We start from the raw sequence: 17014 nt of genomic DNA, 5'->3' as shown, positions 1-17014 counted from the left end.
TGTTTAGTTTTTACATTTCACTGTATATGGCTTCATGGCAAGTTGATTGCTTTGTTTAAGAAATACATGTACAATATCTACTATATTAGGCTCTGTTTCAAATGCTTTACAAATATTGACTAATTTCATTCTCCCAAGGACCTGACCATGTAAGTGCTGCTATTATTATTTCCATTTCACAGATGAGGACCTTGAGGCCCAGAAAGCGAACTTCCTTAGGTCACACAGCCTGTTCGTGGCAGTGCTGGGATCGGAACTGAGGCAGGCTGGCCTCAGGTCTGTGTTCTCATTACTGTGGCACACACCACCTCCCCGTCTCATACTAGTGATATACCCGTCGATGATAGTGATATTACATCTTCTTTTAAGACATGCATATTGGAGCGAGAAAAAGTGCGAGATAAAATAAAGGTAAATAGCAAGTAGATAAGGGCACGGTGAAAGCCCTGAATGTGGTCAGTGGTGGGAATTCCAGAACTCTTTGGTGTGGCCTCGCGGATGCAGGGATGGAGTGCTCGGGCCACGGGTGCTGAGTGAGAGGGATGGGAGGGGAAGACGCAGCACGAGGATGTGAGTCACACAAAGGCAGAGAGGCATGATGGGGCGTGGGGCGCTCAGCGGATAGTGAGCAACTCAGAGCAGCGGACCAGTAATAGCAAGAACCCAGCGCCCTGTGTGGTAACTCACAGTGTGCAGAGCGCTGCCACCTCTGCTCTCCCACAGCCTCTTCTTAACTGCCAGGCGTGGTGGGCATTAGTGCCCATCCCCATTTTACAGATGATAACTGAGCTCAGAGAGTGGAAGGACCAGAGAAGCTCCAAGATCCTCCGCTTCCTTCTGGGCCCTTAGCTCCATTCCACTGTATCAGGTTTCTTTGGTGGCAAGCAACAGAAGCATAATTCAACATGGTTGAGCAAAATAGGTGTTGTTTGGCTTGTGTAAATGAAAAGTCCAGGTGTGGACTTCAGATACAGTTAGATCCAGGTCCTCAAATGAACTAGGTCCATAGGGACTCTAGTTCTATATTTCTCAGTACTGGCATCATTTTCAGGCAGCCTTTCTGTAAGGGGTGACAGAGATGGGTACCAGCTTCCAGTAGGGACCCCCAAAGTTCCTCTTAATTAGAGTTCTAGAAAAAATTCCCAGGACTCATTGACCTTGCCTGGGTTGGTGTCCATTCCTGACTCACTCAACGTGGCCAGGAAGGGGGGTTGCTTTGTTGGCCCGAGGAGCTCCTCATACGAGGGGAAGAGACTCCAGGCAGACAGAAGCAGCAGATACCCTCCCTCCACCCCCGGGACCTGTGAGTCATTCGTGCAGAATGGAGGAATGTGGGGGAAGGAGGAGCCTTGAACTTGGACTTTGTCTGCGGTGAAGCTGCTGGAGGGTGAACTGGATGGAGCTTCGCCAGGCCTTGTGCCGGGGCTGGGTCATAGGTGTGGACGCCCCAGTGAGGGGCAGACTCAACCCTGCCTCCCACAGTGGGTGGCGGAGTCCTCGGTGTGGCCACAGGACCCCTGTGGCATGGGGCCTGGTGCAAGATCGGGGTTCTTTAAAGCTGGTCTAAGTGGGGTCTGCCCCAACATGACCTCGTTTTAGTAACAATGTTATTCGGTTTTTAACATGTTGTGAAAAAATGCACAACTATGGAGAGTACTGCTTGGGATGAGGTTGGAGTTCATTTTTAAGTGACTTCATTTATAGAAAACATGCTAAATAAATAACAGTATGCATGATCTACAAATACAGCCAACATTTGGAAGTGAGAAATTTGGGGATGTTTTGTCTAGAACATTCTGGAATTCTTTCGTTTCTGATGCTCTAAACTCTATATTATTGAGTGTTTATGTGTCAGGGGCCCTGCTCAAGGCTTTCTGCAAACCACTTCCTTGAATTCCCACAAGAATCCTGGGAGTGTGCTTTACTGTTCTCTACAAGGCTCAGAGAGGGGCAGTGACTGGCCCGGAGCCACACAGCTGATAATCTGGACTTCCCCATGTGCTTCACCACTGTCCGCTCGGTGACTTGGTTGGAGCTCAGGGAGTGCTGTTGTTGGGGCCGGAGTGGGATCTGGGGGATCCTGGACGGTGGGGCCCTCCCCGTGTGGGCTCAGGGACGGTGCCTGGAAGGAGCCATGTGGGTGACCTGGCTGCTGTGTGGGTCATCCCCCTCCGCTCCTGTTCCAGCTATACCCCTGTCTGTGGGGGTGGTCAGGGTGGGGTTCCCGGGCCTGGCAGGTAGACCTGCTGACCTCTGGTTGGCACCTCCCCAAGCAGACACGGAACTCAGGGTTCGATAGGCAAAGTGCCAGCTGGAGACTGGCATTGCCAGCCTGGGCCGTTCCTCTGCCCAGGGCGCCAAAGCGCACTCCTGCTGAACAGGCTTGCTCTGCTCTCCAGAGAGACCTGCCCTCCATCGCGTCCGGTCCAGGTCTCCTTTGTTTGGCTGGGTGTCGGGTCCGCTGTGCTTTCTCGGGGGCCGACTTGGGCTCTGGACTGAGTGATGGGCTCATTATTGGACTAACCTTATCCTAGGTGTTCAGTAAGGGTCTTCTCTGTGGGTGAGTCTTGACCTTGTTATTTAGAAAGGAGACAATTTGTCGGGCTGATGGCAACATGGATGTTTCACGGGAAGAAAGACTGGAGATCGCGGCTCTTTAAATACCACTTTCTGGGCTGGTGTATACCCTTCCTCCCGCCCTCGCCTGCCCTCTTTCTCTCTTAGCTGCGTAGAGGCTGCATTTAATTCCACACGCAACAGGGCTGGGTGTGTGGGGGACAGCAGCGAGCCCGTCCCTCTTTGAATTCACCTGTCGTTTTGTGCCCACGTAGGGAGAGGTAGGGAGGGGCTCCTCAAAGTCTTATTTTTCTGAGACACGTCCAAGAATCTGAGGCAAGTCCTCCAGGGGAGGGGCGGGGAGCAGGGGAGGGCTGTTCAAGCCCCTGGATCCCAGGCCCGGGCCCACCCTCTGCTGTGCGTCTCTTCCAGGCCCCGGGAGTCAGCATGCCGCGTGGCTGGGCCGCCCCTCTGCTCCTGCTGATGCTCCATGGCGGTGAGTAGCTGGCCTGCCATGCGCGGCGGGAGGGTCAGGAGATGTTGCAGTCAGGCAGCACGTCAGAGACCAAGCTGGACAGGGCTGGGAGTTAGACACAGGGGCTGAGAGACCCGGGACGCCTTCCCAGAGTAGGTAGGATACCATGTGCAGGCGAGCCTGGGGCTGGACTGGGGGCAGGAGGGCCTGGCGCAGCCGCTCTGCTGACCATTGGCATTTCTCTCTGGTTTTAACTTAAAGGCGCAGAGCCTTGAACAGATTCTGCAGGGAACAGGGGTCGGGCTCCTCCGTTTGCCTGTCTGAGCGACCAGCACTCTGGCCTGACTCCAGCAGGCCTTCGGGGCGCCTGCCCCAGCCCCAGCCCCAGCCCCACACCCTGTGGGCACGGCACAGAGGCCCTGCTGCGCGCCAGTGCTCAGCACGGTCCTGTCCTTTCTCCAGCAGCCCTGTGAGGTCCGTGCTGCAGCGACGCCCCATTCTCAGCTGAGAAAACTGAGCTCAGAGAGGATTAGGGAAAGGTCCTCGGCCACACAGCTGGGCAACGGTGGATCTGGGAGCAGTTCACAAATGTGCCGGGTTCCTGTGGTCTTAACGGCCTGCCTCTGCTGCTTTGTTGAACGTGGGCTGCAGCAGCGTGGTGTCCCACGTACACCTTCACACCCTCCCAGGGGGTCCCGCGTCCCCAGTTTACGTAGTGACACGAGGCACTTGGGAGTCACGTGGCTATGCTTGGATAACCCTGGACCAGGGACAGCGCTGGGGGTCTTAGCCCAGAGTGGGGGTACTAACCAGGAAAATGGGTTTTTCACTCTCTCTGGTCCCTGATGCTAGTTTAGGTCCCCGATCTTTCATTCCAAGTTTGGGACAAACCCTGTCCCTCGGTGGCCCTGAGCCCAGCTAGGTGGGCGTGGCAGCCCCTCTCCCAGTGCTGGACCCCCCGAGGGAACCGCAGGACACAGACTCGGGGCAGACAGCCGCGCGGAGGCCGCTGCAGCGCTGGGTGGGGGTCCCGCCAAGATCAGCCCTCCATTCTGCATGACTCGCTGAACGAGCCATCTGTGCCCCACTGACAGGCCCTGTACCCACCCCCCAGAGGGAAGCCCCCTTGCAGCAGGGCTCAGGCCCCCAGCCCGGTCCCTTGGTTGTGGCCGCCTGAAGGCTGCTGAGGATTCTGAGACTACGTCCGGGCAGAGAGGGTCACTGGGTGTGCGCAGTGTCTGCCGTGAGGGGAGAGCTGGCGCAGACTAGACTTCCTGGCTGAGCCGCAGCAGCCCAGACGAGAGGAAGAGGGACGGTGCGGTGCGGTCCCGCAGCCTCAGCGATCCCATCTGGAAGCCGGGGTGGAGAGGACCAAGGGACTTTTCGGTGGCAGTGTTCTTGGCTCCGAATCCAGCTTCTGACCTGGAGAGGGAGTGACCACCCCCCACCCCCTTGGGTCTTTAGTCAAGAAAAATAGGAAAAAGCCATTAAAAATGAATCCACTTAAGAAGGGGCACAAATTTTTGGTAAATAATGTGGGAAAAAATTAGATTGTTGGCACTTGATCTTACACAACTAAAACATACTCAGTTTATTTTGTCAAGCGTTGAACAGGTTTAGATCACAACGGCACCTCTACGTTGGCAGGAAGGGAAGCAGTAACTGCGGGAGGGGGAGAGTGTTATGTCTCCAGTGAGGCTGCCTGGGTGGGGGCACTTGCTGGTGGGAGCGCTGGTTTGGGCGCAGGGCAGTGCAGACACGTGGCGAGAGCACCCGAGGCCTTCTCGGTGACCTGAGCCGTCCTCGCGGCCTCTCTGTGGCCCGTGGCCTCTCTTGCTTGGACCCGCTGTGGTAGAGCAGAGGACCCCTCCTGGTCGGGGACCGAGGCACCTGCAGCGGCGCTCTCGCTGACTCGTGGAGGGCTCTCCAGGGGTGCACGGGTTCGCCCTGCACTGGGGGAGCTGTGGAGGCACTGCCCTGAGAGGGAGACTGGCCGGGAGGGACGCTGACCTGGTGGCCCAACACAGGGCCCTTGGGGAGACAGCCGTGGGGAGACGGCCGAGGTGGGACCTGCTTAGTTAATTGCGTTTCACATTAGGAGCGTCTTGTCTCCATAGCTAGCCTTGAAACTCTGAGGGCTCAAACTCTAGGTACAAGGACCTCCTTGCCTCAGTCCCACATCACCATAGCTGTCCTGGCCCTGGGACACCTGCCAGCCCTGGAGGGGGTTGGGGGGGATTCTGCAGCCCCCTTCCGACCCATACCGAGGCCTCTCTCTCTCCTCACCCTCCAGCTTGTGGTTGCTCAGACCTCGTCTGCTACACCGATTACTTCCAGACCGTCACCTGCATCCTGGAGACATGGACCCTCCACCCCAGCATGCTCACCCTCACCTGGTAAGTGGTGGGTCTCCCCAGCCCTAAGGGTGCTACTCAGGGGAGCATGGTCCTGGGCAGGACCATGGGGGACCACAGGCTGAGCTGCACCTGCTGCGTGCCCAGCAGGTAGTTGGGCAATAAAAATAATAGCTGCCACTTTCCGGTGCTCACTCAGCAACTTCAGCAACAGCATTTGGTTTCAGGCCAAGAAAGACTGTGAGGTGGGGATCACTGTGCCCGTCTGACAGAGGACTGCACAGGGCTCACGGGGCTCGTCCAGAGTGTGAGTTGGAGAAACAGGGGCAGTTCTGGCCAGCTCCAAAGGCCACGCTCTGTCACTCACACAGTGATCGTCTCCAGACCTCACGATTATGACTCTCATTGTGTGAGGACAGTGAAGTTCAGAGAAGTTATGCAACTTGCCCGAGGTCACATAGCCAGTGAACAGTGTACCTGGATTCAAACACAGGCAGCCTGACTCCAAACCCCACAGACCCCTACGCGTCCATATTGTTAGAGAATCGTGCATGACACTTGTCGTGCAAGGGTAGGGCAGACTTTATTTAAGGCCGTCACGATAGGTGTAGGGACCCTGCCTGGGCTTTTGCCATGTAGGAGAGAGGGTTGGCTCAACTCCGAACACAGTAAGGAAGAGTTGGGATTTATAGCCGAGGAGCAAGACGAGGTCAGTGGACGGCAAAAGACGGGGAGGAGACGTCAGGGGTCAGGGCGTCTGGTGGTCCTGACCTAACAGGACCCTTGCTGACGGCAGCCCAGGGGATCGGACGTCACCCAGGGGATCGGACGTCACCCAAGGACAGCGGAGGAGGAACCCGATTCGATGTTAAGGGTGGGGAGTCTGGCTGCAAGGACGCGGCAGGAGTCGTGCTAACAGCAGGAAATGCAGAGACGGACGCAGAAAGCCACAGGCCAGGGCCCAGTGTGGGAAAGAGTTCAGAGGCGCCTGAGTTGGGTTTGGTCAAGGACAGGCTCTGTGTCAACAGGCCGCTCAGGATAAAGACCAGCTGGCTTCTGTTCTGTCACCATCCATCCGTCTATCCATCCATTCATTCATCCAGAACACATTTATTAAGCTCCTGCTTGACGTTTGCAAACACCAGTGACTCACAGAGCCCAAACTGAGGAGGTCCCAGGTGTGCTGGGCTGACACACCACAGTGGAAATGACTGGTGAGACAGATGTTAAACACAAGCAGCCAGTGGGACGCTTTCCAATAACAATGAGCGCTATAAAGAACAGGAGGCTGGACCACAGGGTAGAGAGCAAGTGATGTGGGCCAGGGCCTCTGGGGTCAGGGGAGGCTTCTCTGGATAAGAAGAAGCTGGGGAAAGGGCATTCCAGGCAGCGGGTGCTGCATGTGCAAAGGCCCTGTGGTGGGGAAAGCTGGCGAGTTGGAGGAATAGTGAGGAGGTTGGTGTGACCAGAGGGAGTGGGCCAATGTTGGGGAAAATGACAGGTGAAGGAGGCGAGAGGTCGGCAGCGTCAGATTATATTATGTGGGTGGTGAGAAGCCATCACAGTTTTGGGCAGGGGTGTGGCAGAGAGGTTTTAAAGCATCCCCTTGGCTGCTATGCATGTGAAATTGATTGCAGGGAGGGTGGGCAAGGGAGCACCCCCAGAGAGGCATGTCAGTGGTCTAGGCTGCAGGCTTGGAGAGCATTGACTCACGAGAAGTTTCAGTCCCAGCACTTTTAACAGAGATCTGAGCCCACACATCCATATTGGCCCTGGGCGGCAGTCGTGTTCACAGCCTGAATTTGTAGGCAGGGAAATAAGTGGCTGGTGAACTTCTGTGCATACTTCAAGACCATTGTTTCTGCCTAGTGGGAGTTAAAGAGCCCCATATTAGCAACTTCCCTGGAAGTCTGAGCAGAGCAGGGACTGAGGTCCATTTGGCTCTTATCTTGGTTCTCAGCACAAGTGTTTATTGGGCATTCAGTGGATTTTGGATGAAAAGAGAGTGGGAAGGAGACCTGAAATGCGTACGTAGCGCCCTTGCTACAGGACAGATACAGAGTCAGGCTCAGTTGAGGCAAGGATGGCTTAAATTCCCGAAGCTGAGAGGTGCTGCTCCTGGTCTCTTGGAGGCGTGCAGGCTGAGCCTGGACCCAGCCCATCGGGGCACTTTCAGGGGAGGGCGTCCCTTCCCAAGGGGAGGGGGGCTGCACCAGGTGCCCTCCAGCCCCACTTCAAGCCCCTCCCTCCCAAGACCCCAGGCGCCTGCCCTGGCCAGGCACACTGAGCCAACCGGCCTCCAGCTGTGACTGGCTGTTCTGTCCTTGAAGGCAAGACACGAATGAAGAGTTGGTGGATGAGGTCACCTCTTGCAGCCTCCGCCAGTCCACCCACAATGCCACACATACAAAATACACGTGCCACATGGATGTGTTCCGCTTCATGGCCGACGACATTTTCAGTGTCAACATGACAGACCTGTCTGGGAACCACTCCCAGGAGTGCGGCAGCTTCATCCTGGCTGAAAGCAGTGAGTACTCCCTGGAGGAGGCTCCAGGTGGGGGTTGGGCCCCTGCTCCCTGGGCTGGTTCCCCCCACACCCCTCACACTGACCTGTCCTATGTTCTGCCTGACCTCTTGTTAGAGTTTGCCCTTTAGATGTGCCTCTGCTCATGGAGGTGCAATGGGTGACCCCGGGGCATGCGCCTGGACCACAGAGGGTGGCAGAGGTGTGGAAGGGCGGGGCTGGGACCCGGGCCTGGGGCTGCAGTCTGATGTGGCCCGCCCACCGGTGACCCGGCGATACAGTGGGAGCCCTCTCACTCAGACCCTTGGGGGCTCCGCCCCACTATGAGGCAAGTGGGGGACACTGAGTCACAAGGAACAACCTCCCCAAGGTTCCTCCTGTTCACTGGCTCCAGTGAGGCCTGGATCTTCCCTCCCAGCCAGAGGGAGGGAGGAGACCAAGGGGCAGAAGGGATGTGGTTGGCGGAAATGGTTGTCATTGTGGATCCAGAATGAGGGCGGGGCAGGGAAGGGCCCCAGGGGCAGCTTTTAGTGTGTGCGTGTCCAAGTGGGGAGCCCAGGCAGAGGGTGAGAGGCCCGTCCCCAGAGGCATGCAAACAAACTGCAAAGAGAATCCTGCCTTCAGGAAGGCCCAATCTTTGAAGTGTGGGAGTTTCTGTCCTTAGATCCCCAGGGGTTGAGGTGTCTATCATCCACACTCTGGTGGTCCAGGTCACACCACTCTGCTGAGTGGATGGCACACACAGAGGGTGTGGATGAAGCTCCACACACAGCCAGACACACCCAGATTTTCACACATACACACACTCATAAACACTCCCTCGAAGGCACAATGTTTCACCAACCCCTGGCCTAGATGGCACGAACACAGACGCCCACACTCTCTCATACGTTGTGCACACGTGTGCACACACATATACATGCACACACATGTATGCACACACGTGTACATGCATACACGCGTACACACTCACCCTGCCAGTTAGCTCCAGGTGTGGAGAGTCTGCCAGGCAGGGTGCCCTCCTACCTCTCCAAGAGGGTGGGGCTGGTGGCTCCCCCAATGCCCCTGGAGAGGAGAGCACAGGGCATTTCTGGCCCCTCCCTCCTGCCCTCCCTGCCAGGGTCTGAGGCCAAGCTTGTGCTCAACGTGGCAGGAGCGGTATTCTGTTCCCTGCACAACCCTCCCCTGCCCTTCCTCCTCCTGGGCCCTGGGCTCTGCCAACAGCTCCTAGGTTCCTCCTGGAACTGGCCCTCACCAGCCAGTGGGGGGCCCACAAGGAAGCCGACACCCAGGCCTCCACTGACCCCGGGGAAGAGAAGGGGGCTCAGGAGCTACTCCGGTGCAGACGCACCCATCACTGACACGGCAGCAGCAAGAGGGCACTCACCACGGCCTCGTGAAGGTGCGCCTTCTCTGCACCTCAGCTGTGGGGCAGAGTTGTAAACAATGCCAGAGCTCCTTCTGAACCCCGAATTGAACAAATATTTCTGGAGGGCCTACTGTGTGCTGGGCTCTGTCGGCAGAGGCGAAGGCACAGCACTGAGCCAGGAGAACGACACCTGTGCCCCAAGGAGCTAAGTCCCCAGAGAAGACAGCTGGTGAATAGGGTCACGGAAGGTTTTAGACGGTGGTGAGCAGCTCAGAGAAGGTTCCAGGGCCTGTCACTTCCCTGCCACAGGAACACGACACTTGTCTCTGTTCCCCTGAAGCTCCCTCCTTCTGCTACTCAGTTCAGTCCGTGAATTTTCAGCCTGTGTGACAGAAACAGAGTCCCTTTCAAAGAGGGGAAGGGAAGGCACATACCATGTTGTGTCCTGCTCACGCAGTGGGACAAAACTGGGAAGGAGAGGACCTGGAAGGCCGGCTTTGCCCTTTGCCCGAGGGGCGCCCAGGAGGCTGCGGTGCGGTGGTCTCTGCCCTCGCCCCTGCTGGGGGTGTCTGCGAGATGAGAACCTCACACCCAGGGTCCTCTGTGGTGTGTCAGACTGCTCAGGGCGGAGCAGCCCAGGGGGCACTCAGTACTGGTCGCTTTCATCATTAGCGTCATAGTGTCATTAACTGTAGAGGCCCGGGGTGGTGTGGCCCAGTGGGTTCAGCATCGTCCTGCAAACTGAAAGGTCACCAGTTCAATTCCCACTCAGGACACTTGCCTGGGCTGTGGGCCAGGCTCCTGGTTGGGGGCCTGCCAGAGGCAACCACTCAGTGTTTCTCTCCTTCTCTTTCTCCCTCCTTTAACGTTCCTCTCAAAATAAATTTGAAAAATTTAAGAAAAAAATAAAGCAGAAATAGAGGAACAGTAGATCTGGCCAACAGGTAGCTTAGATGCTTTGGGATTAGTGGCAAACTCTAACAGCTGAGAGATTTCCCACAGGGATCTGGATTTCCCGGGTCTTTCTTCCCGGCCACCTTAGTCTGCAGTCCGCCCGGCCACTGCCGGCCGGGCCTGAGTCCCACGTCCCCCTTCGCCTGCCTGGGAGGGCCTTTTACGGTTCAGTCCCCAAAGCAGCTTCACCCATTTCTATCGCCTGCCGCCTCTGTTTGCAGCCCCAGTTAGTCTGAGCTCACTTTTTAGATGAAGGAACCGAGGCCCAGTGTCACGGGGGTCACTAGGCCCACTCACAGGAGGGATGGGCCACCAAATCTTTCTTGGCAGCTACAAAATCACACCCCATGTTATCTTGCTGGCTTTTTTTCTTTAAGTCAAACCATCTCCTCCTTTCAACGTGACCGTGACCTTCCTGGGACATTATAACGTCTCCTGGAGCTCCAATTACAATTCGTACCCGCTCGTGGGCAAACTTCAGTATGAGCTGCAGTACAGGAGGCGGGGAGACCCCTGGAGCCTGGTGAGTGCAGAGAATCGGGGCGCGGTGGTGGGCGGTGCAGGGCCCCCCGTGGGGGAGGGCAGGACCTGAGAGACGGGGCATGTGCCACCCACAGCCAGGAATGGAAACCAAGGTCACACTGAGGATGGACGCCCGCCTACACTCTCTCACTTTGTGCTGCCTTCTCTTCGTTTTTTCCTGGGATAGGAAACCCCTTGAAATTGTTTTCTCCCCGTCCCCATCAGCATGCCAGAAAGGAACGGCTTGCTTGGCACTTCCTCAGGTTTCACCTGGATTCTAGAGACAGTAGAAGTTTCAGAAATGGGCCGTTTGGAATCTTCCCGCATTGGAAGGACCACGGTTTCAGACATGAAGCTTCCAGAGGCGTCCTTTGTTTAGTGTCAGAGAGGTGCAGAGTGGCCCGCTATTTAGAGGAGTTCTAGAGTGACTCACCCTTTAGAATGTCCCCAGAGGAATCCATTGCTAAGACGCCTGTAGTGGAGCCTTTCAAATGCCCTGGGAACACCCGCCGCTGAGGAATTCTCAAAGCGTCCACTGTCAGAGATGCTGCCAGTGACACGTCACCGGGCGTGGCCATTGCTGCTCCCAGGACACCCCAGTCCCTGCAGGGTGGGTCCCCTCCTGGGGAGGAGGACCTCTCTCTGACGAGAGAAATGGCACAAAGCTTTGTGTCGCAGGCAAGGTCGGGAGCGCCCGTGGTTCTGTGTGTGCCCCACTGCAGGGCCAGAACTCGGGCTGGGCCCTGGCTCTCGTGGGGGGAGCGGAGGCCCTGACGGAGGAATTCCGCTTTTCTGTGGAGGCTGGGACGGCGGTTCTGCTGGCGGCAGGGCCCAGCGGGGTGCCCTGACCTGGTGCTTCCTTGCCCTGTGCTAGCAGAGTCCAGGGAGAAAGCTGATCTCGGTGGATTCAAGGAGCGTCTCCCTCCTTCCCTTGGAGTTCCGCAAAGGCTCCACCTATGAGCTGCAGGTGCGGGCGGGGCCCCAGCCCAGCTCCTACTTCCAGGGCACCTGGAGTGAGTGGAGTGACCCGGTCACCTTTCATACTCAGCCAGAAGGTAGGTGCGCAGCTGGGCGGACACCCACTCTTTGTGCCAAGCCCTGTCCTGAGCCCTGAGACTTCCAGCGTGGCTGGAAGGTGTCCAGTCAGCTGAGTACCCCCACTTGTAGCCGCTTGACATGTCCGGAGCCCCTGCTGGCCAGGCCCCGCGTGGGGCGCCAGGTGCTTCTCTTGGCGGGGTGTGCCCACTCCTAGTAGCTCTGTGAGGCGAGGGCCATCACCCCACGTTGCAGATGAGAAAACAGGCTCCTGGAGATAAAGCCACTTGCCTGGGGTGAGGGTGGAAGTGGGACTCGAACCCTCGGGTGCCTTACTCCAAGGCACCAGTAGCGTTGCCACCCTCTCCCGCTCCACCGCCACCCCCACCCCACGTGGCCTCTGGTGGAGGCGGACTCACTCCACCCGGTGTCTGCTTCTTTCCCAGAGATGAAAGGAGGCTTGCACACTGACCTGCTGTACCTCTTCCTGCTCGTCACTGTCCCCATCCTTGTCTACTTAGGTCTGAAGATCCGCCTGCCTTGGAGGTGAGGCCCGGGACTCAGGGAAGTGGGGCAGGGGTGAGCCCGGGCCACAGCTCCTCCAGGGCTGGGGACACAGCTGCCATCATGACAGCGATAGTGACAGTGGTTCCTGTGTGCTGGGCTCTGTGCGGAGCACTCACTTGACCCTCACAGCAGCCCGAGAGCTCGGTGCACGGCAGCGCCTGCATCGGTCGGTCGGTCGGAGGACCGAGGCACAGAGTTGTCAAGGAACTTGCCCCAAATTGCAGGGCCAGTAAACAAGAGAGGTGGGCTTTGAACCCTGTGCTCTTGGCTGGGGTTCAAGTCTTGGCCGTGACTGTGTTTAAGCTTTGAGCCCTGAGGGGCCTGAGGGACCTCTAGGTGGGATGAGGGGTGATAACCCACTTCTATCCCTGCTTTTCGTCTCTGTATACGTTGGTTTCCTCCGAACACGGTCACTGAGAGAAAGGCTGCTGCTGATTGAAAGTAAACCATACGCTGCCCGGGCCACGGCGAGTGCGGCCAGCTGCGGCTGCATGGCGCCGCCCCGCGCTGAGCCCCTGTCCAGCCAGCCTCCAGCCCATCCTGTTCGCCTCCAGCTGGAGACAGAGGCAGAGAAGCTTGGGGGCGCCACGGCTATCGGGGGCGCTCTTGGCGCTGGGCACTGGGCACGCTCCCTGGTTCTTGGCTCGCCCTGGTCCTAGAGGGGGGAGTCGAGGCTCAGCCTGGACACACTCGCCCTGTACGCTGTAGGTGGCCAGACCTCTGGAGACGTGTTGCCCTCAGTTCACAAATGTGGACGTTGAGGCCCAGGGCAGGCGGGGAGTTGGGGGGCACAGTGTAAAGGAGGTACATGCGCGTGTCTCTGGAGACACTCAGTCTCCTGCAGGACAAAGTTGAGGGGAAGCTGAGGGGGAGGTGGGGCAGCCCTCTGGAGCCTGTGGGGGGCTCACCTTATCTCTACCCTCCCAGGCAGTGGAAGGTGTGGGTGCAGGTGCCCAGCCCAGAGTCATTTTTCCAGCACCTGTATGTGGGCCACAGCGGAAACTTCAAGGTGAGAGCTCCCCACCTCGTATCCAGCCCCCTGAAGCCTCTTACCCTCTCGGAGCCCACCTTCCCCCCCAGCCCCAGCCCCACCCAGTCAGGCCAGGAGCCAGACCTTGGCCTTGGCATCTGCAAAGTGCAGACGTAATGGGGAGGGGACAGAATTAAACAGCCTCTTCCAGCCCAAGGAACTGGAAGGGGCTGGGGCAGGGCCTCGGGCCACAGATTGGCTTCCTGATCCTTAGGTGCCCCTGCTATGGGGGTGGAGAGGACCAGGTTCTGGGAAGGGTATGGACCCGCCTGCAAAACACACCCCCCCGCCCCACCCCCAACCTTCAACCACAGCAGCACCACTGGTGCCCACGGGTTCTCTGGGCCCATTTACAGCTCAACACCCACCCAGCGGTGGCGGAAGGGGCCCTCCCACAGACAGGATGTGGTGAAGGCGGGAGGGGCAGCCCGGCTGCTCCAGGCAAGCTGGGAGGCCAGGAAATGCGGACTAGCTCATTCATTGAGCATCTGCTGTGTATCGGGAGCTGCGGGCGCTTCATCACCACCGAGGGGCCGGGAGAGACCCAGGCGCAGATCAGGGAAGTGGCTGCAGTGGGCCTGGGAGGAGCGTGGACTTCAGCCCCCACGGGACGGACCCTTTCCTCTTCTCCCTGCACCTTCCATAAGCTCCGATATCACAGTTGGTTGTATCCGTTGTGCCAGGGCTCACACAGCGCCGCCGCGTCCTGGCCACTCTGCTAGGGGCCTCCCAAACATCACCTCACTTAATCCTCAGGACAGCCCTGTGGAGCTGTTAGCAGGCCCCCTTACAGATGAGGAAACTGAGGCACAGAGAGGGTATGTGGCTCAAGGCCACGCTGCTGAGAAGTGACTTCCACTCAGTGGTGGTGGCCACGCCAGGGTTCTTAGGTGAGCTTTTCAGGGGTGATGGGCTCAGATCCGGGAGATTGCCATCCTCAGGGATTCCCTCTGCTGATTGGATGGAGACCCTGTATCAAGAGGGGGATGCTCAGTGCTGAGGGGCTGCTGCCTCAGTCCGTCCCGACCCCGCAGCCCTTACCTACCGTGCACATAGAGACCGCTCCCAGCACCTGTTGCTGATACACTCTGCTCGTTCATTTAGTTACTAAACATTTATCGGCCACTTACTGTGTGCCAGGCCCTGCGTGAGCCTCTGGGGCCAGGGCTGTGGCCAGAAGAACCGGGGCTTCTTTCCTGGCTGAGTGTCCACTGTGGTCAGACAGAAACAAGAGAATGCCGGGTTTCGAGAAACGTCTGAAGGAAATAAAACAGGGGACAGGTGGGGGGCTCTGTGGCTCAGACCCCAGACCCCAGACCTCAGACCCCAGACCCCTGCCCCCATGTCACTAACTGGGGAGGTTTGGCCCCTGCACACACACAGGCCCCAGGCCAGCGAGCCGCCCACTGTCTGAGTTTACACTGCGCCTGGCCCCCAACCCATTCATGACTCCCCTCCCTGCTCTCTCTCACAGAAGTGGGTGGGCACACCCTTCACTGCCTCGAGCCTGCAGCTGGGCCCCTGGAGCCCAGAGGTGTTTTCAACCCTGGAGACGCACAGCTGCTGCCCACCGCTGAGTGCAGCCCCAGGGCTGGTGACCAAGGTGCTGCCAGAGTCCGTGGATCTGCAGGAGGCCGACAGGGTGCCCGAGCAGGACTGCTGGGGCCCCGGCCCCTCCACCGCAGACAGCCTGGGCAGCTCAGCTTACAGCCAGGAGGGAGACCGGCCGTACGGCCTGGTATCCATCGACACAGTGACTGTGGTGAATGCAGAGGAGCCGTGCACCTGTGCCTGTACCTGTGAGGAAGACGGCTATCCAGCCTTGAACCTGGACACAGGCCTGGAGTCTGGCCTAGACGCTGAGGACCCGCTCTTGCACACCAAGGCCACAGTCCTGTCTTGTGGCTGTGTGGCAGCTGGTGGCCCTGCCAGGCCTGGGGGCCACCTGGGCAGCCTGTTCAACAAACTAAAGCTGCCCTTTGAAAATGAGGCTGGTTGGGTGCCAGGGCCGCCGTGGGGTGGTGGACTGTCCAGAGGGGTGTCTGACAGCGAGGAAAGCTCGCCTCCCGCTGGCCTGGACATGGACACCTTTGACAGCGGCTTCGCGGGCTCGGACTGCGGCAGCCCTGTGGAGTGTGACTTCGCTGGCCCCAGGGACGAGGGGCCCCCGAGGAGCTACGTCCGACAGTGGGTGGTCACGGCCCCTCCGCCTGCAGGAGCCGGGCCCCAGGCCACCTAGAGAGGCCGATCGGCTGTTCTGAACTGGCTGTGCCACTGGGCTGTGAAGGTGCGGTCACCGGGGCTGTGGTAGGCAGGGCCTGCAGCCTCTGGTCTCCTCGACGGGGCCCTGAGCCTGGAGTGTGTTGTGTGCATGTGTGGCTCAGGAGCACACTGGTGTGCCTGCGTGTGCGAATGGCATGCATGCCTGTGTGCACACGGCGACGCCTCCCTCACTGCCAGGCACACGGGCTGGCCCCTGGGTCACACACACTCGGAGAGTCTGGGCCAGTGCTGCCCACAGGGCCTCCTGGGCCCGTGCACAGCCAGTCCTCCTGGTCATGTGTCTGCAGGAACCAAGAGAAGTCTCCACTGTTCCTCACCACCTCTTGGGGGGGATTTTGGGGGAACAGAATGGGACGTGCCCTAGGTCTGAGTCCTGGCTGTGCTGCCTCAGATGAGCCCCCCCCCCCCCCCCCCAGCCACGCACACACCTTTTGGGCTGGGATTTCCTGTCCGACCATGTGAACAGCACGACCGAGCTTAGGGGGAAATCAGCGAAGCTGCCCACCTACTGTGCAACCCAGAGCAGACCCTCAATAAACGTCAGCTTCCTTCCTTCTGTGGTGGGACAAAGCTTGTGCTGGAGGTGGGTGGGGGCGAGAAAGCAGCCACAGCCCCGGGCCTGTGGGCCGTCCCCACCCAGCAGAGGGACACTCGGGGGTGTTTCCGGGCTTAAAATCAGTCAGCCTTCTCTCTTAAGACGGCCTCCCACCAGTCAAAAAATTTTTCTAGCCTCTTCTGCCTATTTTTAAACTTCCCTTATGCACCCAAGAAATATTTATTCAGTACTGTATGTGCTGGGCTTTATGTACGGGTTGCTTGAGTACAGGTTGGGGACCACAAGGCCCCCGTGTCCCCATGGGCTCTTCGGGTGAGGTCGGGGCCGATAGGGACTGGCCCCCGTGACAGACACAGCGCTCCCGCTCCCCTGACGTCTTATTTACTCATCTTGGGGAAGTAGGGGGAAGTCAAGTTCTTATTGATGGTTTGTCAGAATCTGTTGAAATGTGAATTAAAAAGCCAAGAAAAGCCCTGGCTGGTGTGGCTCAGTTGGTTGGAGCGTGATCACGTAACTGAAGGGCTGAGGGCTCGAATCTCAATCAGGGCCCATGCCTAAGTTGCCGGTTCGACCCCCTGTCCAGGCGCACGCAGGGGAGGAAACCAGTTGATGCTTCTCTCTCTGGCATTGACGTTTCTCTCTCTTCCTTTCTCTCTAAAATCAATGGGAAAAATGTCCTTTGGGTGAGGATCAAAATGAATAAATAAAAGAAGCCCAAAAAATAGTTCTTAGTGAGGTTTTGAAGGCACCTTACTAAACATCAGTTTTGCACAGGAGGTAGATATA

General features: G+C 58.1%; 1 protein-coding gene across 3 annotated transcripts in view; it reads left to right on the top strand.

The window, feature by feature from the left end:
- The window catches only part of IL21R (interleukin 21 receptor), a 38085-nt gene extending 21385 nt beyond the window's left edge, over positions 1 to 16700 (top strand). For 2 of the 3 annotated variants that reach the window (XM_037140015.2, XM_037140014.2), the window contains 8 exons: positions 2989 to 3052; positions 5325 to 5427; positions 7716 to 7915; positions 10613 to 10758; positions 11635 to 11812; positions 12239 to 12338; positions 13287 to 13368; positions 14864 to 16700. In XM_037140015.2, coding sequence (XP_036995910.2) covers positions 3004 to 3052; positions 5325 to 5427; positions 7716 to 7915; positions 10613 to 10758; positions 11635 to 11812; positions 12239 to 12338; positions 13287 to 13368; positions 14864 to 15628 — 1623 coding nt within the window. In that variant the 5' untranslated portion in view covers positions 2989 to 3003 and the 3' untranslated portion in view covers positions 15629 to 16700. Of the gene's footprint in view, positions 1 to 2835; positions 2893 to 2988; positions 3053 to 5324; positions 5428 to 7715; positions 7916 to 10612; positions 10759 to 11634; positions 11813 to 12238; positions 12339 to 13286; positions 13369 to 14863 lie in introns of those variants that run through there. The other variant, XM_053671679.1, reaches the window with a different exon arrangement.
- Positions 16701 to 17014: the final 314 nt, after the last annotated feature.

The sequence above is a fragment of the Artibeus jamaicensis genome, unplaced genomic scaffold, assembly GCF_021234435.1.
Source record: "Artibeus jamaicensis isolate MK-2021 breed Jamaican fruit bat unplaced genomic scaffold, CSHL_Jam_final contig_700, whole genome shotgun sequence".
NCBI classification, from domain to species: Eukaryota; Metazoa; Chordata; class Mammalia; order Chiroptera; family Phyllostomidae; genus Artibeus; species Artibeus jamaicensis.
This window is presented reverse-complemented; position numbering and strand designations above follow the sequence as displayed.